At 51.4% G+C, this 24,621-nt stretch overlaps 1 protein-coding gene across 1 annotated transcript in view; it reads right to left on the bottom strand.

Annotated features, from left to right (window-relative positions):
* Positions 1–24,621, bottom strand: part of LOC144774138 (E3 ubiquitin-protein ligase TRIM39-like) — an 87,652-nt gene that overhangs the window by 43,538 nt on the left and 19,493 nt on the right. Inside the window, exon 2 of the mRNA XM_078659158.1 lies at positions 2,019–2,246. Coding sequence (XP_078515284.1) covers positions 2,019–2,246 — 228 coding nt within the window. The remainder of the gene's footprint in view (positions 1–2,018; positions 2,247–24,621) is intronic.

Raw genomic sequence — 24,621 nt, 5'->3', positions numbered from 1 at the left:
CTCTGTACTGGGGTGAATGTATGACATTGTTCTGCATTCTGTCCATCAACTGTTGTTTTTGCAATTGTCACCCCGAGTGGGACGGGTATGCCCAGACGTGAGTTCCATGCTCTCCATGCCACTGGAATCTAGCTATCCTGGCTGAAGAGTGGTGAAACCCTGAAACCAGTTCTAGAAGGCTTGTTTCTAGTCCATGGTGGACCTGGCTTGGCAGTTTGGGCTGGACTGTTCCCATGTGGCACAGGGTCAAGACTGATTTGCATATGGCTGGGTTCAAATTGGAATGGCATGGTGAGCAAAAAAACGATGGATTTAAGTCCAGATCTCTGTACTGGGGTGAATGTATGAAATTGTTCTGTATTCTGTCCATCAACTGTTGTTTTTACATTTATAAAGTTGGCATTTCCCTACTTTAACCATTCTGTGTCTCTGCCTGTCTGCTGAATACACGTCTGTGTTAGGATGGCAGTTGGGCTGTTTGCGCATTCACTCGGGACAAACACACAAAGGGAGCTGAGGTGTGCCCTGGGTATTTTTATGGCCCTTTACCAGGCCGATGGGCCTTCCTAAGTTAGAGAGGTCGGGGGAGTGGTCACAGACATCTGAATAAGGCTGTGCCGGTCCTCACACAAAGCAGTTGTCGTGCCTTGGAGTGTATCTGAAGCCAGAGCAGGGAAAGGAAGAATTTGGTGCACTACAATGATTTCCTTTGAAGTTTGCCTACTTCGAAGCCTGACATGGGTATAAGTACTGGGCCTCTCATATCATGTACTCAGAACTCTTCGGAGTTGAGGCCATTCTTCCAGGAATAGGAGCTGGATAAGGTGTCAGGAGGGATTGACACTTTGCGGTCTGCTTTGCTGTATTGGCCTGACTGTGCATGAGTTTTGAGCACCGCTTCACCAACGTACTTGAGCCACTGCTCCGATGCAGCGCCCGCTTCGCCCCAGGGGTATCGACGCATTGTGACTGGATTTTCGACGCATCTTCCCTGGGCACCGATTTCTTCATCGACACCACACAGTGGTAAGGAACCAATGACTCGTGTCTGCAAACGACATAACACCTCCCCTGCCTAGAAGTAAGGAACCGAAGCCTCACTTCCATTGTAGCGGTATAGAACCAACGCCTTACCTTCATTGTAGCAGTATGGAACAGATGCATCACCAGCTTATTCAATGCTTCTCCTCCCCTGCGCCTTGCCTCATCTTTGATTTTTGATACATTTGAGGTACTTTGTCTTAAACAAACGCATCCATTGATTTCTATGGACTAAACTTTCCTACCCTTTACACATTGCCTCGGAGATAAACCTGACTTCTCGTGCTAAGATATTAAGGGGTGAGCAGGGGTTATTTTAGAAGTGTAATCCCTTTACGCTGACATGGGTAGGGGTCCGTATTTGGACAGAGTGCAAACCACTCCCAACTAGAGACCCCATTTCTAACATTATGCTAGGAGTATAGATGCATAAAACAGAGTAGATCACGACTCCATACCTTGTGCACCTATTATTTATATACATAAGGACCGGTTTCAGGCTTTCAGCCCTCATCAGCCAGGTTAAGAGGATTCCAGTGGCATGGAGAGCACGGGATTCAGGTCTGAGCATACCCGTCCCACTCGGGGTGACAAATGCAAAAACAACAGGTGATGGACAGAATGCAGATCAATGTCATACATTCACCACAGTACAGAGATCTGGGCCTAAATCCATCGTTTTTTTGCTCACCATGCCTTTCCAGTTTGAACGCAGCCATATGCAAATCAGTCTTGACCCAGTGCCCCATGGGAACAGCCAATCCCGAACTGCCAAGCCATGTCTTCCCTGGACCGGAATCAAGCATCCAAGGACCGGTTTCGGGTTTTCAACGCTCATCAGCCAGGATAGCTTGACTCCAGTGGCATAGAGAGTTCACATCAATAAAAAATTAAATGTTACCCCTACCCTCTGTGGTAAAACAGAAGGTAATGCATGCCTTGTATGAGGCATGGACCCATGGGTGGAACCAACATACCTTCTCTTCCAGGACATCTGAGGAGGGAAGCGCGCTGTGAGATGTGTGATCTTGTGGCACCGGACCCGTGTCACGTGATGCAGTCAGGGGACCTTCCGCGACATCACCCCCCTCCTTCCCAGGTCCTGAGCCGAGCTTGTTTCTGCTCACTGAGCAAGCATTGCTGTCGCTGTCCCCTGCGTCCGCCATGAAAGCAAAATGACCTCTACAGCCAATGTGCCAAGTGATCTAGAAAGAGCCCAAGAAAAAATATGAGCAAATGCACCAAAAAGAAAAGCGCTAACAAGCAGGGCGCCGAAGGAACTCTGGCAAAGAGGGGTTCATGGCGACAGACGCAAACCCACTTACAGTGTTCTGAACAACACACGTCATACAGAGCAACATGTGCCTTACATTTAAACAACAAAGCATCAGCCGCAGATTTAGGAGACCGCATTTCTCTTGGTTTTTGTCTGGACACTTGTGGTGTTAAAATACAAATACACGTGAACATTCTGCGAGCATTCATTATCTATGGCATATTTTCACCAGAAGTACAATTACAACTTTAAAGCAGGTTGTATCAATTCATGTATTTGCACATCTTTCTTCCTGTGTGAATCATGTTGAAAGGAAGCTTTGGATAATACACAATACAAACACTTACTTCTGCCGACACACCGAGCACTCTTCACCCTGGAACAGATTCTTCTTGTTAAATGAGGAAAAGAAACCACAGAGCAGCAATGACCAGCAGAGGAAACTGAAGTCACAATTTTTTTTGTTTCAGAGAGAGAAATGCGTGTGCATTTATTGTGCATGTTTTAAGTGCCTACAGTTTAGTACCATGAAAAACACGTCTAATACATTTTTGATGAGTTAATTCGCATCCTTTCTTGTGCACTGGCAGGAAGGGCTGTCTCTGCCTTTCCTGACCCCTCTTGTACCCTCAGGTTGGGTTTTGGGTGTGGTGTGTCTCTCCTGAGCTCTGCTTGGAGGGGTCTCTGCTTCTGTAGGAGTCACAGCTCGGAGGAAAGAAGCATGCCTGTTGCCTAAAGCCCTAGAAAAGGCCAGAACAAGCGGTCACTTACTTCCTGTAGATTGCAGGGATTTTCCTGCTGGGTGTTTTACCTGCTCTAATCAGGGGCAACGCGTCATCAGACCCGCAGGTGGTCTCACCGGCTGTGGAGTGCACTTGGTGCACTCTAAGCTGGGGTCCCAAGCGGGGACAGTGGGGGTGTATTAATATCTGCGGACACCCCTCCAGCGGACGTGTAAGGAGGGCCTATAGGATTTATCCAGGATGTGACGTATGTTACAAGATCCCACCCACAAAAAGAGGTAGGAAACTGAAAAAAGTACAGGTACATATGAGCACTGCAGTCTCAACCAGAACAAGCTTCAACTCCAAGCATTTCATTTCCAATCCAGGCTCTGTTGATGAGGAGAGGGGGGCGGGAGGTACTTGCTTTGGCCTGCTAGAAATGTTGCCGTACGAAAATATCGTGACCAAAATATCATTGTCAAGAATATCGTCATCCTATACTTCTAATGTACAAAAATATCTAAAAAAACATATTGGTGTAATAAATATTGTTTTATTAAATATCGTTTTTTAAATATATATAGTAAAATTATAAACATTAAATACAATAAATAGTAACAATTCTTTTTAAAAGAGTATATTTCAAATATAACAAACAATTAAAAAAAGTTAAACACAAACATATATGCACATATCTACTTAAAAACAATTAAACTAATAATTTTAATTTAGAAATTCTAAATATGAAATTATAACAAATCTATAGACACCGTTAACATAATATAAATTATGACGTGGTTATGACTACAATTTATAAATCGTGATGTAGCAACACGTGTGAGCAATAGCACACAGAGATCTCAGAATGCATATTCATATATGGTATAAGTGTTTGTAATTAAGACTAGTACACTGATAATAATATTGCGCTGTTGAAATATGTAATGCTATTCTTCATATGCGCCATATACATATGTTATCACTCTTCAGGCATTTTGTACAAAACTGTGATATCAGTTATGATAAAATCAGAAAATACCAATAAAGATAGTTGAACAAAAAATATAAATTATGACAATGTAAAATAAATTCTAAAATATAAAATGTAATACATTTGCTATTCCCACTACAATTTATACTAAACTACGCAAACTATTTAGTAAATATATCAAATAAATGTACAACTCCCACTTCACGCAACAAAAAAATAATAAAACTAGGTAACATTTACAAATCTCCCTCCATTAAATGCAACAGTAGTAAAAGTGTTGGATTGCAGATAGGTAGTGTTCACTATTCCCATTCCAGCCAGTACAACAGTAGGGAAACTGTTAGTTTGCAGAGGGCTAAAATGTACTATTCCCATTCCAATGAGTGCAACAGAGGGAAAGTGTTGGATTTCGGAGGGGTAAAATGTACTATTCCCACTCCAGTCAGTAACAGTAACAGTAAAACAGTGAGGAAAGTGTTGGATTGCAGAGGGGGACATTTTCAAATCCCCATCCTATGCGTGCAACTGTAGGAAAAGTGTTTTATTGCAGAGGAGTAAAATTTACAACTCACACTCCAATAATTGCAATAGTAGGGAAAGTGTTGGATAGCGGAGGGGTAACATTTACTTTTCCTACTCCAGTCAGTACAACAGTAAGGAAAGAGTTGGATTGCAGAGGGGTAAAATGTACTATTACCACTCCAATGAGTGCAAAAGAGGGAAAGTGTTGGATTGCGCAGGGCTAAAATGTTCTATTCCTACCCTAATGAGTGCAACAGAGGGAAAGTGTTGGATTTCGGAGGGGTAAAATGTACTATTCCCACTCCAGTCAGTATAACAGTAGGGAAAGAGTTGGATTGCAGAGGGGTAAAATGTACTATTCCCACTCCAGACAGTGCAACATTAAAGACAAAAGACCCCATTAGGATGGTGGGCAGACAATCGCCCACCTGCCACCCTAGCGGTGCTGTGACCATCCGCCAGTGGTGCGGGGATCCTGCACCACTAATCAGGATGTGACCGCCACCCTGGCGGTCGCATTCGCATCTCTGACATTGCAACGGACCGTGCTGTAGGCAGCGCCCGCAGCAATGCCACAGAGGCACGTTGTGCATTGCCATGCACAACATTGCAGGTATAGCGCAGTGCCTACCGCCTTGGGCATGGAAATGCAGGGGAGTACCATAGGTACTCCACAAGTGTAGCCCCACACCCCTCCCGGGGACCACAACGGGCCCGGGAAAAAAGACGGTATGCCTTACCATGGCAGCATCGCTAATGTGGTGGACAGTGCTTGCTAGGCATCGCAACCATTTTAGGCTCCCTGGGCCATCTGCCAAGCAATCGGGGCGATTGCTGGAGGTGGACGGTCTTTGCATCCAGTGCGGACGCATTCCTGTTCCCACCGCCGTCCTAATCTGGCAGTGGGAAATATCCATTCGATGGCGGAAGAACCGGCACCGCAGGGCCCCTGCAGTGGTGGTCCTTCGGCCAGCCAAATGGGGCCCAAAATATCTTGAACAAAATAAAATTTCAAAAACAAAATAAATAAAAAACTATAAATATGTTGAAAAATAAAATACAAATATAGTCAATTTTTTTTAAAATTTAAATAAAAACATATTACAATGTTAAATATATATCACAAGTACCTACAAATATTATAAATAATACAAACATAATTTTCATACAAATATTTTTATTCAGAAATTATTTAACAAGAAATTGTTATTACATACATTTAATTTAGTAACATCCCACGATATAACCCCACAAAACTCACAACCTGCAACTAAAACTTTTTTTAAATTACACTATTAATATAAATATTTGTCAAACTGATCATTTACTGTATGTGAATTATTAATTATAATTATTGTACTTCCAAAAATATATCCCCGCTAACCACACTACACACTCATAAAATTAAACAGAAAGTTCTCTACACAATTAACATAATTATCAAATCAACAATTAATAATTACTTAAAATGAATTTACTTCACACCCAATACCCCTACAAAACCCACAACACTAATCTAAAATCAAAAAAGTAATTGCACAATTAACTTATCAATGAAAGAAATATGAATTAAAAATTATTAATTAAAATTAATTTACTTCCCAAAATGTAGCCTTATAACCCCACAAACCGCACCTAAAATTAATTATTCTTTTAAATAATTACACAAATAAAAGGGTTGTCAGTTAAATAATTAATATTTAAAAACAAATTATTAATTAAAATGTACTTACTCCCCACCCTTTACCCCTATAAACCCCACCTAAAAAAATGTAATCAAATGTAATAATTAAATATCAATTAACATGAACTATTTAGTTAAAAATAAATAACTTTGCACCATTTACGGCCATAAACCCCACTGCCCACACATAAAATTTACATTAAAAAAATTAAAAGCGCAATTAACAATTAAGGGCCTCATTACGATGTCGGTCGGAAAGCATTTCGACTGACTCCTTGTCGGAATCGTTTCCGATCGACTCGGATTCGGTAAGTCTGACCGACCAATTACAATGTTTCCGAACCCCATTCAGTCGGACTCCCATTGAATTTAACGACAGCCTATGTTCCGACCATCAACACAGACTCCCCTTGAAAAAAGGGGTGGTTGCGGAAAACCTTGAACCCTATGGCAGGCACTTCATGGTGCCTGCCACAGTTTGCATGGTTGTGAAGAGGGGTCCCACAGGTACCCCCACGGGTCCTAGCCAGAGGCCTCCCGGTGAAGGGGGGCCTGTTACAGAATCCCAAAGTCAGTTTACGACAGCCGTTTCGTGTCAGACAGACCGATTCGGGAAGGCTGTCTGACCTCATAATACGTTGGTCAGAAATGCGGTCCATAGACATGTATGATTCAGCTCCGAATAAATCTGAGTCTCCGAATGCCGGTCGGAATTGAGTCAGAAAAACCTTTCCATCGCAGTCGGTCAGTCGGAAACATAGGTTCCGACACAGGTTAGGAAAATCCGAATGCTGGTCATAGCCTTTCCAACAGACATCGCCATCGGTCCCTAAATATCCATTAAATTATATTCAGTTTTAAAAAATCATAAATTTATTATAAATAAATTATGTCTCATTCTATACTCCTATAAAATCGATATTGCTTACTTGAAAAATGTATATTCTTGTTATCAATATTCTTACTGTCAAAATTTCCATATCACGATATTTTAGACTTGATATTCTGGTGTGGCAATATTTTTTACTCTATATTTTGTGTGAATACCCTGCCTTCCTACCTCCTGAAGAGATTGCAGCGGGTGCAGAATGCCGCAGCCTGGCTTTTGCTGCGACCCAGTAAAGCTCCCATGCAGCAAGCTCTTAAAGACCTGCTCCGTCAAAGAAAGTGTGAGGTTCAAAGGTCAAGTTCTAACACACAGAGCTTTTTACTCCAAAGGTCCTCGGTACTTGTCCAACAGATTTACCTTTTATCCACCGGCAACTCCAGTTCTTCCACTCCTTTCTGGTGGTAATTCCTCGATTTAGAAGTAAAAAGTGAGATGGCCGCTCCTACCTGGCCGCCAGGGAGTGGGACGCATACCCACTACGGCTCCGCGCCACCGGGGACTTTCAGACCCTCAAGATAATCCTCAAGACATGGCTCTTGGGATCTGCTTTCTAGCTCCCTTCATCAGTCAGCAGCAAATCTTACTGCTTACCCCCGGGATAGTGTAGTAGAGAACAACAGGAGTGAAACCCATAGACCGGATTGAGATGTGGGTATATATATGTTTTTAGCAACAATATCTCAACCGGATTCAGTGAGGGAGGCAAATACACGTGCATGTACAAGACATTACAAGGTAGTGAAAGAAGGAGAGACTCCCAATATCATTTTGGAAAAAGTGCACGTAGCATCATATATTGAATTGATGCTGGCATGGTGGCCAGATGTTCACAGGGACTCACCCTCCCTGTGAACATCTGGCCACCATGTCTGGGACCCCCCCCTGTCCCTAAACAGGAAGTAAAAAGCCTGGGAGTTTGGATCGAAACGGACCTCTCCTTCACCACGCAGGCCAAAAAAGTAGCAGGCACCTGCTTCGGGCTACTCAAATCGATGAGAAAGATCCTGCCCCTCCTTCCACCCACATCGCAAAGACTTCTCATCCAAGGCCTCATTTTGTCCAGGCTTGACTATAGCAATGCCATATACCTGGGCGCTCCCGAAGCAACCCTAAACAAACTGCAGAAAATCCAAAATGCGGCCGCCCGGATCCTTACGCATACTCCGGCCAGAACCTCAGCCAAACCTGCCCTGAAACTCCTCCACTGGCTCCCAGTGAGGGAACGAGTAACATTCAAAGCCCTAAGCTTGGCCCATAGGCTACTGCAGAATCAGGGCCCGCCGATTTTGAGGAAATTCATACAACCCTACAAAGCCCCTAGATCTCTTCGATCGGATATGGAGTCCCTCATCGCCGTCCCTAGATTCAAGAAAACCCGCACGGGTGGTAGACGTTTCTCGATCCACACAGCGCGTCTATGGAACGCCCTTCCCCGAGACCTGCGGAAAGAATCGAACTACCTAAGATTCAGAAAACGACTTAAAACCCACCTGTTCCCTTAAACTCTAACCACCCCGACCTAATCAACTATTCGTTTTGCTTCCTGTTAAAACTACTTCCCCCCCCTTTTTCCACCCCCAGCCCCCACTGGTGTAGGGTTCTTCAGCGCTGGGATACCTCAGGGTGACTACGCGCTCTATAAATTTTAATAATAATAATAATAATAATAATAATTCACACTTTATACAGGACAGTTGTAACAGCACTGTTGGCATAAAATGCGGTGGCCACCCAGTGGGGCTTTGTGCACTTGGTACTCGTGAAACAAAGAGTGACGGCGTGAGTGACAAGTGGGATAGTCATTGAGTAGCTGCTTCGCTACACAAATGCCAAATTATAGTAATAACGTTAATGATGATGTCTGTCTGAAAGAAAATTGTCCATGCGGTCTGGCAGGTCTAGAACTTCACAGGGGTGCAGATTTCTGGCTTACAGAATTTTCCACATTTCTGCAGAGTGCGCCTGGAGACCTACAACTGTTGCACTTTGAGGCATCCTTCTCGTTAGCTTTCGCATATGCCCATTTTCTTCTCTGCCCCCACACCACCAAGTAAGGGGGCTTCTACCTCACCAAGGAAAGGAATTCAACACTGCCCTGTTCAGAAGTACTTTATGGATCCTTTCCAGGGCAGCAAGGGGCTGGGGAAGAGTTTGTGGACAATGTGCAAGTTTGTGAGAGTCGTGAACTCACAGGGCAGACCCCTCCAGGAAGGCCAGGCCTCACGAATCCACACCTCAAGCGCTTTGTGTAAGTAAATCCTTTGACAAGAGCAGACCTATTTTTAAGCTTCTAACAGTGGGTTTGCACTTGTAGAAATGCTGCATGCGCTGTATGCTAAAATGACAGATGCAAAGAGTGTCATGAATAATGTATTGTGTGCCTGCAACCCAGCTGCTACAGAGCTCATTCTGTGTATACCCTTCCCTCTGCCTCAGGACCCCTCCCTTTCTGCTGGTACCTCCTGTGCTTGCAGAGGTCACTCTTTCCTCCCTTCTCCTCTGACCGAGAACCCCTCCCTCAATGCCGGTACCTGCTGTGCTCCAGTGTTTGCAGAGGTCACCCGGGGACCCCTCCATCGCTGCTGGTACCTGCTGTGCTCCAGTGCTTGCAGAGGTCACTCTTTATACCCTTCTCCTCTGACCGAGAACCCCTCCCTCACTGTCAGTACCTGCTCTGCTCCAGTATTTCCAGATCACTCTTTCTACCCTACTCCTCTACCCGAGAACCCCTCCCTCGCTGCTGGTATCTGCTGTGCTCCAGTGTCTGCAGAGGTCACTCTTTATACCCTTCCCCCTCTGCCTGAGGACCCCTCCCTCGCTGCTGGTACCTGCTGTGCTCCAGTGTTTGCAAAGGTCACGCTTTATACCCTTCCCTCTGCCTGAGGACCCCTCCCTCGCTGCTGGTACCTGCTGTGCTCCAGTGCTTGCAGAGGTCGCTCTTTATACCCTTCCCCTCTGTCCGAGGACCCTTCCCTCGCTGCTGGTACCCGCTGTGCTCCAGTGTTTGCTGAGGTCACTCTTTATACCCTTTCCCTCTGCTGAGGACCCCTCCCTCGCTGCTGGTACCTGCTGTGCTCCAGTGTCTGCAGAGGTCACTCTTTATACCCTTTCCCTCTGCCTTAGGACCCCTCCCTCGCTGCTGGTACCTGCTGTGCTCCAGTGTCTGCAGAGGTCACTCTTTATACCCTTTCTCTCTGCCTGAGGACCCCTCCCTCGCTGCTGGTACCTGCTGTGCTCCAGTGCTTGCAGAGGTCACTCTTTATACCTTTCCCCTCTGCCTGAGGACCCCTCCCTCGCTGCTGGTACCTGCTGTGCTCCAGTGTTTGCAGAGGTCACTCTTTATACCCTTCCCCTCTGCTGAGGACCCCTCCCTTGCTGCTGGTACCTGCTGTGCTCCAGTGCTTGCAGAGGTCACACTTTATACCCTTCCCCTCTGCCTGCAGACCGCTTCCTCGCTGCTGGTACCCGCTGTGCTCCAGTGCTTGCAGAGGTCACTCTTTATACCCTTCCCCTCTGCCTGCAGACCGCTTCTTTGCTGCTGGTACCCGCTATGCTCCAGTGCTTGCAGAGGTCGCTCTTTATACCCTTCCCTCTGCCTGAGGACCCCTCCCTCGCTGTCAGTACCTGCTCTGCTCCAGTATTTCCATATCACTCTTTCTACCCTACTCCTCTACCCGAGAACCCCTCCCTCGCTACTGGTATCTGCTGTGCTCCAGTGTCTGCAGAGGTCACTCTTTATAGCCTTCCCCTCTGCCCAAGCACCCCTCCCTCGCTGCTGGTACCTGCTGTGCTCCAGTGTCTGCAGAGGTCACTCTTTATACCCTTCCCCTCTGCCTGAGGACCCCTCCCTCGCTGCTGGTACCTGCTGTGCTCCAGTGCTTGCAGAGGTCGCTCTTTATACCCTTCCCCTCTGCCTGAGGACCCCTCCCTCGCTGCTGGTACCTGCTGTGCTCCAGTGCTTGCAGAGGTCGCTCTTTATACCCTTTCCCTCTGCCTGAGGACACATCCCTCGCTGATGGTACGTGCTGTGCTCCAGTGTTTGCAGAGGTCACTCTTTATACATTTCCACCTCGCTGATGGTACGTGCTGTGCTCCAGTGTTTGCAGAGGTCACCCGAGGACCCCTCCTTTGCTGCCGGTCCCTGCTGTACTGCAGTTTGCAAAGGTCACTCTTTATACCCTTCCCCTCTGCCTGAGAACTGCTTGCTCACTGCCGGTACCAGCTCTGCTCCGGTGTTTGCAGAGGTCACTCTTTATACCCTTCCCCTCTGCTGAGGACCCATCCCTCGCTGCCGGTACCTGCTGTGCTCCAGTGTCTGCAGAGGTCACTCTTTATACCCTTCCCCTCTGCCTGAGGACCCCTCCCTCGCTGCTGGTACCTGCTGTGCTCCAGTGTTTGCAGAGGTCACTCTTTATACCCTTCCCCCTCTGCCTGAGGACCCCTCCCTCGCTGCTGGTACCTGCTGTGCTCCAGTGCTTGCAGAGGTCGCTCTTTATACCCTTCCCCTCTGCCTGAGGACCCCTCCCTCGCTGCTGGTACCTGCTGTGCTCCAGTGCTTGCAGAGGTCGCTCTTTATACCCTTCCCCTCTGTCCGAGGACCCTTCCCTCGCTGCTGGTACCCGCTGTGCTCCAGTGTTTGCTGAGGTCACTCTTTATACCCTTTCCCTCTGCTGAGGACCCCTCCCTCGCTGCTGGTACCTGCTGTGCTCCAGTGTCTGCAGAGGTCACTCTTTATACCCTTTCCCTCTGCCTTAGGACCCCTCCCTCGCTGCTGGTACCTGCTGTGCTCCAGTGTCTGCAGAGGTCACTCTTTATACCCTTTCTCTCTGCCTGAGGACCCCTCCCTCGCTGCTGGTACCTGCTGTGCTCCAGTGCTTGCAGAGGTCACTCTTTATACCTTTCCCCTCTGCCTGAGGACCCCTCCCTCGCTGCTGGTACCTGCTGTGCTCCAGTGTTTGCAGAGGTCACTCTTTATACCCTTCCCCTCTGCTGAGGACCCCTCCCTTGCTGCTGGTACCTGCTGTGCTCCAGTGCTTGCAGAGGTCACTCTTTATACCCTTCCCCTCTGCCTGCAGACCGCTTCCTCGCTGCTGGTACCCGCTGTGCTCCAGTGCTTGCAGAGGTCACTCTTTATACCCTTCCCCTCTGCCTGCAGACCGCTTCCTCGCTGCTGGTACCCGCTGTGCTCCAGTGCTTGCAGAGGTCGCTCTTTATACCCTTCCCTCTGCCTGAGGACCCCTCCCTCGCTGTCAGTACCTGCTCTGCTCCAGTATTTCCATATCACTCTTTCTACCCTACTCCTCTACCCGAGAACCCCTCCCTCGCTACTGGTATCTGCTGTGCTCCAGTGTCTGCAGAGGTCACTCTTTATAGCCTTCCCCTCTGCCCAAGCACCCCTCCCTCGCTGCTGGTACCTGCTGTGCTCCAGTGTCTGCAGAGGTCACTCTTTATACCCTTCCCCTCTGCCTGAGGACCCCTCCCTCGCTGCTGGTACCTGCTGTGCTCCAGTGCTTGCAGAGGTCGCTCTTTATACCCTTCCCCTCTGCCTGAGGACCCCTCCCTCGCTGCTGGTACCTGCTGTGCTCCAGTGCTTGCAGAGGTCGCTCTTTATACCCTTTCCCTCTGCCTGAGGACACATCCCTCGCTGATGGTACGTGCTGTGCTCCAGTGTTTGCAGAGGTCACTCTTTATACATTTCCACCTCGCTGATGGTACGTGCTGTGCTCCAGTGTTTGCAGAGGTCACCCGAGGACCCCTCCTTTGCTGCCGGTCCCTGCTGTACTGCAGTTTGCAAAGGTCACTCTTTATACCCTTCCCCTCTGCCTGAGAACTGCTTGCTCACTGCCGGTACCAGCTCTGCTCCGGTGTTTGCAGAGGTCACTCTTTATACCCTTCCCCTCTGCTGAGGACCCATCCCTCGCTGCCGGTACCTGCTGTGCTCCAGTGTCTGCAGAGGTCACTCTTTATACCCTTCCCCTCTGCCTGAGGACCCCTCCCTCGCTGCTGGTACCTGCTGTGCTCCAGTGTTTGCAGAGGTCACTCTTTATACCCTTCCTCTCTGCCTGAGGACCCCTCCCTCGCTGCTGGTACCTGCTGTGCTCCAGTGTCTGCAGAGGTCACTCTTTATACCCTTTCCCTCTGCCTTAGGACCCCTCCCTCGCTGCTGGTACCTGCTGTGCTCCAGTGTTTGCTGAGGTCATTCTTCATACCTTTCCCCTCGCTGCTGGTACCTGCTGTGCTCTAGTGTTTGCAGAGGTCATTCTTTATACCTTTCTCCACGCTGCTGGTACCAGCTGTGCTCCAGTGTTGCAGGGATTCTGCTCCGACACAGAACTGTGCATAAAGACTTGGAACCTCAGTGAATTAGGGTGTGCCAAAACGCACCTTAGTAGCCAAAATCCCCTACCAGACTAGCAATCAGTGTCTCATTGGTTCTTACACACCCCCAATGATTAGACAACCCAGAACATGGACTTAGAACACCTCAGGTAATGTGGAACACACGAACACTCTTTCGTTATACTAACATACCAGTCCAAAATACCAGTCCAAAACGAGGAGTAAATGAAGACACTTGCTAGTTTGAAATATTTGTTTCTAATGCCGTGTTCTTAAGCGCAGTATCTTAGCTAATACAAGCAAACATATTATAAGCAACAAGGTTATCAGCATAGTTTCTATTCCACAAAATAAAAAGGGAGAAAGCATGTTAAAATGCTAAAAGGAAGAAAGCTAAATGGCACCTCAGTCTTACCCTCCCTTGCTAGTATATTATATCTACAGAAGGTCTCTTTGGGTTTAGGAGAGCGGGCCCACACCTCTGGTCCTAGTAGAAAGGGATCACACCATTTTCTACGCCAGCTTTCTGCATGCGAATGTTCTCCAAACTGTGTGTACATGCTCTGCGCAGTGCATTATTAAACGCGCCAAAATCAGATGTGGCCGCAGCTGCATATGTGTTATGTCTAGGACGTGCGCTGATCAGACCGAACAACAACCACTGTGTTGAAATAACCTTGAAGGCCTCGGCCCTCACTGTTCAGACATAGCTTACCAAGCAGGGCTGATACTATAGGAAAACATATTTTTCTTGTTTGTGTGAAGCAAAATATTCTGCTAGACTCTATACATTTATAATATTGTGAGCTGAAGCAGCAGAGAGGAAAAATGGCGTTTAAACTTCTAATAAGCTCATGCTAACTTAACACAGTGTAAAGGCAAAGCCTACCTCCATGACACCAGTGCTTGCAGAGGTCACTCTTTATACCCTTCCCCTCTGCCGAGTACCCCTCCCTCGCTGCTGGTACCTGCTCTGCTCCAGTGTTTACTGAGGATCTCTTTATACGCTTCCCCTCTGCTGAGGACCCCTCCATTGATGCTGGCTCCCGCTGTGCTCCAGTGTTTGCTGAGGTCGCTCTTTATACCCTTCCCCTCTGCCGGAGGGCCCATCCCTCGCTGCTGATACCCGCTGTGCTCCAGTGCTTGCAGAGGTCACTCTTTATCCCGGTTCCCTCTGCCGGAGGGCCCCTCCCTCGCTGCTGGTACCTGCTGTGCTCCAGTGTTAGCTGAGGTCACTGTTTATACCCCTCCCTTCGCTGCTGGTTCCCGCTGTGCTCCAGTTTATCCCCTCCCCATCAGTCTGAGGACCCCTCCCTCGCTGCTGATACCCGCTGTGCTCCAGTGCTTGCAGAGGTCACTCTTTATCCCAGTTCCCTCTGCCTGAGGGCCCCTCCCTCACTGCTGGTACCTGCTGTGCTCCAGTGTTTGCTGAGGTCACTGTTTATACCCTTCCCTTCGCTGCTAGTATCTGCTGTGCTCTAGTTTATCCCCTCAGTCTGAGGACCCCTCCCTCGCTGCTGGTACCCACTGTACTCCAGTATTTGCTGAGGTTACTCTTTATATGCTTCCCCTCGCTGCTGGTTCCCGCTGTGCTCCAGTTTATCCCCTCCCCATCAGTCTGAGGACCCCTCCCTCGCTGCTGGTACCCGCTGTGCTCCAGTTTATCCCCTCCCCCTCAGTCTGAGGACCCCACCCTTGCTGCTGGTACCCGCTGTGCTCCAGTTTATCCCCTCCCCCTCAGTCTGAGGACCCCTCCCTTGCTGCTGGTACCCGCTGTGCTCCAGTTTATCCCCTCCCCCTCTGCCTGAGGACCCCTCCCTCGATGCTGGTACCCGCTGTGCTCCAGTTTATCCCCTCCCCCTCAGTCTGAGGACCCCTCCCTCGCTGCTGGTACCCGCTGTACTCCAGTATTTGCTGAGGTTACTCTTTATATGCTTCCCCTCGCTGCTGGTTCCCGCTGTGCTCCAGTTTATCCCCTCCCCATCAGTCTGAGGACCCCTCCCTCGCTGCTGGTACCCGCTGTGCTCCAGTTTATCCCCTCCCCCTCTGCCTGAGGACCCCTCCCTCGCTGCTGGTACCCACTGTACTCCAGTATTTGCAGAGGTCACTCTTTATACGCTTCCCCTCGCTGCTGGTTCCCGCTGTGCTCCAGTTTATCCCCTCCCCCTCTGCCTGAGGACCCCTCCCTCGATGCTGGTACCCGCTGTGCTCTAGTTTATCCCCTCCCCCTCAGTCTGAGGACCCCTCCCTTGCTGCTGGTACCCGCTGTGCTCCAGTTTATCCCCTCCCCCTCTGCCTGAGGACCCCTCCCTCGCTGCTGGTACCCGCTGTACTCCAGTATTTGTTGAGGTTACTCTTTATACGCTTCCCCTCGCTGCTGGTTCCCGCTGTGCTCCAGTTTATCCCCTCCCCCTCAGTCTGAGGACCCCTCCCTCGCTGCTGGTACCTGCTGTGCCCCAGTGTTTGCTGAGGTCATTCTTTATACCTTTCCCTTTGCTGCTGGTATCTGCTGTGCTCTAGTTTATGCCCTCCCCCTCTGCCTGAGGACCCCTCCCTCGCTGCTGGTACCCGCTGTGCTCTAGTTTATCCCCTCCTCCTCAGTCTGAGGACCCCTCCCTCGCTGCTGGTACCCGCTGTACTCCAGTATTTGCTGAGGTTACTCTTTATACACTTCCCCTCGCTGCTGGTTCCCGCTGTGCTCCAGTTTATCCCCTCCCCCTCAGTCTGAGGACCCCTCCCTTGCTGCTGGTTCCCGCTGTGCTCCAGTTTATCCCCTCCCCCTCAGTCTGAGGACCCCTCCCTCGCTGCTGGTTCCCGCTGTGCTCCTGTGTCTTCTGAGGTCACTCTTTATACCCTTCCCTTTGCTGCTGGTACCTGCTGTACTCCACTGTTTGCTGAGGTCACTCTTTATACCCTTCCCTTTGCTGCTGGTACCTGCTGTGCTTCAGTGTTTCCTGAGGTCAAACTTTATACCCTTTCCCTCGCTGCTAGTACCCGCTGTGCTCTAGAGTTTGCAGAGGTCACTCTTTGTACCCTTCCCTTTGCTGCTGGTACCTGCTGTGTTCCAGTGTTTGCAGAGGTCACTCTTTATACCCTTCCCCCTCTGCCCGATGACCCCTCCCTCGCTGCTGGTACCCGCTGTGCTTTAGGGTTGGCAGAGGTCACTCTTTATACCCTTCCCCTCTGCCTGAGGACCCCTCCCTCGCTGCTGGTACCTGCTGTGCTTTAGGGTTGGCAGAGGTCACTCTTTATACCCTTCCCCACTGCCTGAGGACCCCTCCCCCGCTGCTGGTACCCGCTGTGCTCCTATGTCTGCAGAGGTCACTCTTTATACCCTTCCCCTCTGCCTCAGGACCCCTCCCTCGCTGCTGATACCCGCTGTGCTCCAGTGCTTGCAGAGGTCACTCTTTATCCCGGTTCCCTCTGCCGGAGGGCCCCTCCCTCGCTGCTGGTACCTGCTGTGCTCCAGTGTTAGCTGAGGTCACTGTTTATACCCCTCCCTTCGCTGCTGGTTCCCGCTGTGCTCCAGTTTATCCCCTCCCCATCAGTCTGAGGACCCCTCCCTCGCTGCTGATACCCGCTGTGCTCCAGTGCTTGCAGAGGTCACTCTTTATCCCAGTTCCCTCTGCCTGAGGGCCCCTCCCTCACTGCTGGTACCTGCTGTGCTCCAGTGTTTGCTGAGGTCACTGTTTATACCCTTCCCTTCGCTGCTAGTATCTGCTGTGCTCTAGTTTATCCCCTCCCCCTCAGTCTGAGGACCCCTCCCTCGCTGCTGGTACCCGCTGTACTCCAGTATTTGCTGAGGTTACTCTTTATATGCTTCCCCTCGCTGCTGGTTCCCGCTGTGCTCCAGTTTATCCCCTCCCCATCAGTCTGAGGACCCCTCCCTCGCTGCTGGTACCCGCTGTGCTCCAGTTTATCCCCTCCCCCTCTGCCTGAGGACCCCTCCCTCGCTGCTGGTACCCACTGTACTCCAGTATTTGCAGAGGTCACTCTTTATACGCTTCCCCTCGCTGCTGGTTCCCGCTGTGCTCCAGTTTATCCCCTCCCCCTCTGCCTGAGGACCCCTCCCTCGATGCTGGTACCCGCTGTGCTCTAGTTTATCCCCTCCCCCTCAGTCTGAGGACCCCTCCCTTGCTGCTGGTACCCGCTGTGCTCCAGTTTATCCCCTCCCCCTCTTCCTGAGGACCCCTCCCTCGCTGCTGGTACCCGCTGTACTCCAGTATTTGCTGAGGTTACTCTTTATACGCTTCCCCTCGCTGCTGGTTCCCGCTGTGCTCCAGTTTATCCCCTCCCCCTCAGTCTGAGGACGCCTCCCTCGCTGCTGGTTCCCGCTGTGCTCCTGTGTCTTCTGAGGTCACTCTTTATACCCTTCCCTTTGCTGCTGGTACCTGCTGTACTCCACTGTTTGCTGAGGTCACTCTTTATACCCTTCCCTTTGCTGCTGGTACCTGTTATGCTCCAGTGTTTCCTGAGGTCAAACTTTATACCCTTTCCCTTGCTGCTAGTACCCGCTGTGCTCTAGAGTTTGCAGAGGTCACTCTTTGTACCCTTCCCTTTGCTGCTGGTACCTGCTGTGTTCCAGTGTTTGCAGAGGTCACTCTTTATACCCTTCCCCCTCTGCCCGATGACCCCTCCCTCGCTGCTGGTACCCGCTGTGCTTTAGGGTTGGCAGAGGTCACTCTTTATACCCTTCCCCTCTGCCTGAGGACCCCTCCCTCGCTGCTGGTACCCGCTGTGCTTTAGGGTTGGCAGAGGTCACTCTTTATACCCTTCCCCACTGCCTGAGGACCCCTCCCCCGCTGCTGGTACCCGCTGTGCTCCTATGTCTGCAGAGGTCACTCTTTATACCCTTCCCCTCTGCCTCAGGACCCCTCCCTCGCTGCTGGTACACGCTGTGCTCCTGTGTCTGCAGAGGTCACTCTTTATACCCTTCCCCCTCTGCCTCAGGATCCCTCCCTCGCTGCTGGTACCCGCTGTACTGCAGTATTTGCTGAGGTCACTCTTTATACCCTTCCCTTCAATGCTGGTACCCGCTGAGCTCCAGTTTATCCCCTCCCCCTCAGTCTGAGGACCCCTCCCTTGCTGCTGGTACCCGCTGTGCTCCAGTGTATCCCCTCCCCCTCTGCCTCAGGATCCCTCTCTCGCTGCTGGTACCTGCTGTGCTCCAGCGTTTGCAGAGGTCGCTCTTTATACCCTTCCCACTCTGCCTCGGGACCCCTCCCTCGCTGCTAGTACCTGCTGTGCTCCAGTGTTTGCTGAGGTCACTCTTTATACCCTTCCCCACTGCCTGAGGAACCCTCCCTCACTGCCGGTACCTGCTGTGCTCCAGTGCTTGCAGAGGTCACTCTTTATACCCTTCCCCTCTGCTGAGTACCCCTCCCTCGCTGCTGGTACCTGCTCTGCTCCAGTGTTTACTGAGGATCTCTTTATACCCTTCCCCTCTGCTGAGTACCCCTCCCTCGCTGCTGGTACCCGCTGTGCTCCTGTGTTTGGTGAGGTCACTCTTTATACCCTTCCCCTCTGCCGGAGGACCCCTCCCTCACTGCCGGTACCTCCTGTGCTCCAGTGCTTGCAGAGATCACTCTTTATACCCTTCCCCTCTGCTGAGTACCCCTCCCTCGCTGCTGGTACCTGCTCTGCTCCAGTGTTTACTGAGGATCTCTTTATACCCTTCCCCTCTGCTGAGTACCCCTCCCTCGCTGCTGGTACCCGCTGTGCTCCTGTGTTTGCTGAGGTCACTCTTTATACCCTTCACCTCGCTGCTGGTACCCGCTGTGCTCCTGTGTTTGCTGAGGTCACTCTTTATACCCTTCACCTCGGCCTGAGGACACATCCCTCGCTGCTGGTACCCGCTTTGCTCCAGTGTCTGCAGAGGTCACTCTTTATACCCTTCCCTTTTCTGCTGGTACCCGCTGTGCTCCTGTGTTTGCTGAGGTCACTCTTTATACCCTTCCCCCTCTGCCTCAGGACCCCTCCCTCACTGCCGGTACCTGCTGTGCTCCAGTGATTGCAGAGGTCACTCTTTATACCCTTCCCCTCTGCCTGAGGACCCCTCCCTCACTGCCGGTACCTGCTGTGCTCCAGTGCTTGCAGAGGTCACTCTTTATACCCTTCCCCTCTGCTGAGTACCCCTCCCTCGCTGCTGGTACCTGCTCTGCTCCAGTGTTTACTGAGGATCTCTTTATACCCTTCCCCTCTGCTGAGTACCCCTCCCTCGCTGCTGGTACCCGCTGTGCTCCAGTGTTTACTGAGGATCTCTTTATACCCTTCCCCTCTGCTGAGTACCCCTCCCTCGCTGCTGGTACCCGCTGTGCTCCAGTGTTTACTGAGGATCTCTTTATACCCTTCCCCTCTGCTGAGTACCCCTCCCTCACTGGTGGTACCTGCTCTGCTCCAGTTTACTGAGGATCTCTTTATACCCGTCCCCTCTGCTGAGTACCCCTCCCCCGCTGCTGGTACCCGCTGTGCTCCAGTGTCTGCAGAGGTCACTCTTTATACCATTCCCCTCTGCCTGAGGACCCCTCCCTCACTGCCGGTACCTGCTGTGCTCCAGTGCTTGCAGAGGTCACTTTTTATACCCTTCCCCTCTGCTGAGTTCTCCTCCCTCGCTGCTGGTACCTGCTCTGCTCCAGTGTTTACTGAGGATCTCTTTATACCCTTCCCCTCTGCTGAGGACTCCTCCCTCGCTGCTGGTACCCGCTGTGCTCCAGTGTTTACTGAGAATCTCTTTATACCCTTCCCCTCTGCTGAGTACCCCTCCCTCGCTGCTGGTACCCGCTGTGCTCCAGTGTTTACTGAGGATCTCTTTATACCCTTCCCCTCTGCTGAGTACCCCTCCCTCGCTGCTGGTACCTGCTCTGCTCCAGTGTTTACTGAGGATCTCTTTATACCCTTCCCCTCTGCTGAGTACCCCTCCCTCGCTGCTGGTACCTGCTCTGCTCCAGTGTTTACTGAGGATCTCTTTATACCCTTCCCCTCTGCTGAGGACCCCTCCCTCACTGCTGGTACCTCCTGTGCTCCAGTGCTTGCAGAGATCACTCTTTATACCCTTCCCCTCTGCTGAGTACCCCTCCCTCGCTGCTGGTACCTGCTCTGCTCCAGTGTTTACTGAGGATCTCTTTATACCATTCCCCTCTGCTGAGTACCCCTCCCTCGCTGCTGGTACCCGCTGTGCTCCTGTGTTTGCTGAGGTCACTCTTTATACCCTTCACCTCGCTGCTGGTACCCGCTGTGCTCCTGTGTTTGCTGAGGTCACTCTTTATACCCTTCACCTCGGCCTGAGGACACATCCCTCGCTGCTGGTACCCGCTTTGCTCCAGTGTCTGCAGAGGTCACTCTTTATACCCTTCCCTTTTCTGCTGGTACCCGCTGTGCTCCTGTGTTTGCTGAGGTCACTCTTTATACCCTTCCCCCTCTGCCTCAGGACCCCTCCCTCACTGCCGGTACCTGCTGTGCTCCAGTGATTGCAGAGGTCACTCTTTATACCCTTCCCCTCTGCCTGAGGACCCCTCCCTCACTGCCGGTACCTGCTGTGCTCCAGTGCTTGCAGAGGTCACTCTTTATACCCTTCCCCTCTGCTGAGTACCCCTCCCTCGCTGCTGGTACCTGCTCTGCTCCAGTGTTTACTGAGGATCTCTTTATACCCTTCCCCTCTGCTGAGTACCCCTCCCTCGCTGCTGGTACCCGCTGTGCTCCAGTGTTTACTGAGGATCTCTTTATACCCTTCCCCTCTGCTGAGTACCCTCCCTCGCTGCTGGTACCCGCTGTGCTCCAGTGTTTACTGAGGATCTCTTTATACCCTTCCCCTCTGCTGAGTACCCCTCCCTCACTGGTGGTACCTGCTCTGCTCCAGTTTACTGAGGATCTCTTTATACCCGTCCCCTCTGCTGAGTACCCCTCCCCCGCTGCTGGTACCCGCTGTGCTCCAGTGTCTGCAGAGGTCACTCTTTATACCCTTCCCCTCTGCCTGAGGACCCCTCCCTCACTGCCGGTACCTGCTGTGCTCCAGTGCTTGCAGAGGTCACTTTTTATACCCTTCCCCTCTGCTGAGTTCTCCTCCCTCGCTGCTGGTACCTGCTCTGCTCCAGTGTTTACTGAGGATCTCTTTATACCCTTCCCCTCTGCTGAGGACTCCTCCCTCGCTGCTGGTACCCGCTGTGCTCCAGTGTTTACTGAGAATCTCTTTATACCCTTCCCCTCTGCTGAGTACCCCTCCCTCGCTGCTGGTACCCGCTGTGCTCCAGTGTTTACTGAGGATCTCTTTATACCCTTCCCCTCTGCTGAGTACCCCTCCCTCGCTGCTGGTACCTGCTCTGCTCCAGTGTTTACTGAGGATCTCTTTATACCCTTCCCCTCTGCTGAGTACCCCTCCCTCGCTGCTGGTACCTGCTCTGCTCCAGTGTTTACTGAGGATCTCTTTATACCCTTCCCCTCTGCTGAGGACCCCTCCCTCGCTGCTGGTACCCGCTGTGCTCCAGTGTTTACTGAGGATCTCTTTATACCCTTCCCCTCTGCTGAGTACCCCTCCCTCGCTGCTGGTACCTGCTCTGCTCCAGTGTTTACTGAGGATCTCTTTATACCCTTCCCCTCTGCTGAGTACCCCTCCCTCGCTGCTGGTACCCGCTATGCTCCAGTGTTTACTGAGGATCTCTTTATACCCTTCCCCTCTGCTGAGTACCCCTCCCTCGCTGCTGGTACCCGCTGTGCTCCAGTGTTTACTGAGGATCTCTTTATACCCTTCCCCTCTGCTGAGTACCCCTCCCTCACTGCTGGTACCTGCTCTGCTCCAGTGTTTACTGAGGATCTCTTTATACCCTTCCCCTCTGCTGAGTACCCCTCCCTCACTGCTAATACCTGCTGTGCTCCAGTGTTTACTGAGGATCTCTTTATACCCTTCCCCTCTGCTGAGTACCCCTCCCTCGCTGCTGGTACCCGCTGTGCTCCAGTAGTTACTGAGGTTCTCTTTATACCCTTCCCCTCTGCTGAGTACCCCTCCCTCACTGCTGGTACCTGCTCTGCTCCAGTGTTTACTGAGGATCTCTTTATACCCTTCCCCTCTGCTGAGTACCCCTCCCTCGCTGCTGGTACCCGCTGTGCTCCAGTGTTTACTGAGGATCTCATTATACCCTTCCCCTCTGCTGAGTACCCCTCCATCACTGGTGGTACCTGCTCTGCTCCAGTGTTTACTGAGGATCTCTTTATACCAGTCCCCTCTGCTGAGTACCACTCCCCCGCTGCTGGTACCCGCTGTGCTCCAGTGTATGCAGAGGTCACTCTTTATACCCTTCCCCTCTGCCTGAGGACCCCTCTCTCACTGCCGGTACCTGCTGTGCTCCAGTGCTTGCAGAGGTCACTTTTTATACCCTTCCCCTCTGCTGAGTACCCCTCCCTCGCTGCTGGTACCTGCTCTGCTCCAGTGTTTACTGAGGATCTCTTTATACCCTTCCCCTCTGCTGATGACCCCTCCCTCGCTGCTGGTACCCGCTGTGCTCCAGTGTTTACTGAGGATCTCTTTATACCCTTCCCCTCTGCTGAGTACCCCTCCCTCGCTGCTGGTACCCGCTGTGCTCCAGTGTTTACTGAGGATCTCTTTATACCCTTCCCCTCTGCTGAGTACCCCTCCCTCGCTGCTGGTACCCGCTGTGCTCCAGTGCTTGCAGAGGTCACTCTTTATACCCTTCCCCTCTGCTAAGTACCCCTCCCTCGCTGCTGGTACCTGCTCTGCTCCAGTGTTTACTGAGGATCTCTTTATACCCTTCCCCTCTGCTGAGTACCCCTCCCTCACTGCTGGTACCTGCTGTGCTCCAGTGTTTACTGAGGATCTCTTTATACCCTTCCCCTCTGCTGAGTACCCCTCCCTCGCTGCTGGTACCCGCTGTGCTCCAGTGTTTACTGAGGATCTCTTTATACCCTTCCCCTCTGCGGAGTACCCCTCCCTCGCTGCTGGTACCCGCTGTGCTCCAGTAGTTACTGAGGATCTCTTTATACCCTTCCCCTCTGCTGAGTACCCTTCCCTCACTGCTGGTACCTGCTCTGCTCCAGTGTTTACTGAGGATCTCTTTATACCCTTCCCCTCTGCTGAGTACCCCTCCCTCGCTGCTGGTACCCGCTGTGCTCCAGTGTTTACTGAGGATCTTTTTATACCCTTCCCCTCTGCTGAGTACCCCTCCATCACTGGTGGTACCTGCTCTGCTCCAGTGTTTACTGAGGATCTCTTTATACCCGTCCCCTCTGCTGAGTACCACTCCCCCGCTGCTGGTACCCGCTGTGCTCCAGTGTCTGCAGAGGTCACTCTTTATACCCTTCCCCTCTGCCTGAGGACCCCTCCCTCACTGCCGGTACCTGCTGTGCTCCAGTGCTTGCAGAGGTCACTCTTTATACCCTTCCCCTCTGCTGAGTACCCCTCCCTCGCTGCTGGTACCTGCTGTGCTCCAGTGTTTACTGAGGATCTCTTTATACCCTTCCCCTCTGCTGAGGACCCCTCCCTCGCTGCTGGTACCCGCTGTGCTCCAGTGTTTACTGAGGATCTCTTTATACCCTTCCCCTCTGCTGAGTACCCCTCCCTCGCTGCTGGTACCTGCTGTGCTCCAGTAGTTACTGAGGATCTCTTTATACCCTTCCCCTCTGCTGAGTACCCTTCCCTCACTGCTGGTACCTGCTCTGCTCCAGTGTTTACTGAGGATCTCTTTATACCCTTCCCCTCTGCTGAGTACCCCTCCCTCGCTGCTGGTACCCGCTGTGCTCCAGTGTTTACTGAGGATCTCTTTATACCCTTCCCCTCTGCTGAGTACCCCTCCCTCACTGCCGGTACCTGCTGTGCTCCAGTGCTTGCAGAGGTCACTCTTTATACCCTTCCCCTCTGCTGAGTACCCCTCCCTCGCTGCTGGTACCTGCTGTGCTCCAGTGTTAACTGAGGATCTCTTTATACCCTTCCCCTCTGCTGAGGACCCCTCCCTCGCTGCTGGTACCCGCTGTGCTCCAGTGTTTACTGAGGATCTCTTTATACCCTTCCCCTCTGCTGAGTACCCCTCCCTCGCTGCTGGTACCTGCTGTGCTCCAGTAGTTACTGAGGATCTCTTTATACCCTTCCCCTCTGCTGAGTACCCTTCCCTCACTGCTGGTACCTGCTCTGCTCCAGTGTTTACTGAGGAT

The sequence above is a fragment of the Lissotriton helveticus genome, chromosome 8 (genome assembly GCF_964261635.1).
Source record: "Lissotriton helveticus chromosome 8, aLisHel1.1, whole genome shotgun sequence".
In the NCBI taxonomy this organism is placed as follows: domain Eukaryota; kingdom Metazoa; phylum Chordata; class Amphibia; order Caudata; family Salamandridae; genus Lissotriton; species Lissotriton helveticus.
Note: the sequence above shows the minus strand (reverse complement) of the source record. Positions and strands in the feature narration are given on the sequence as shown.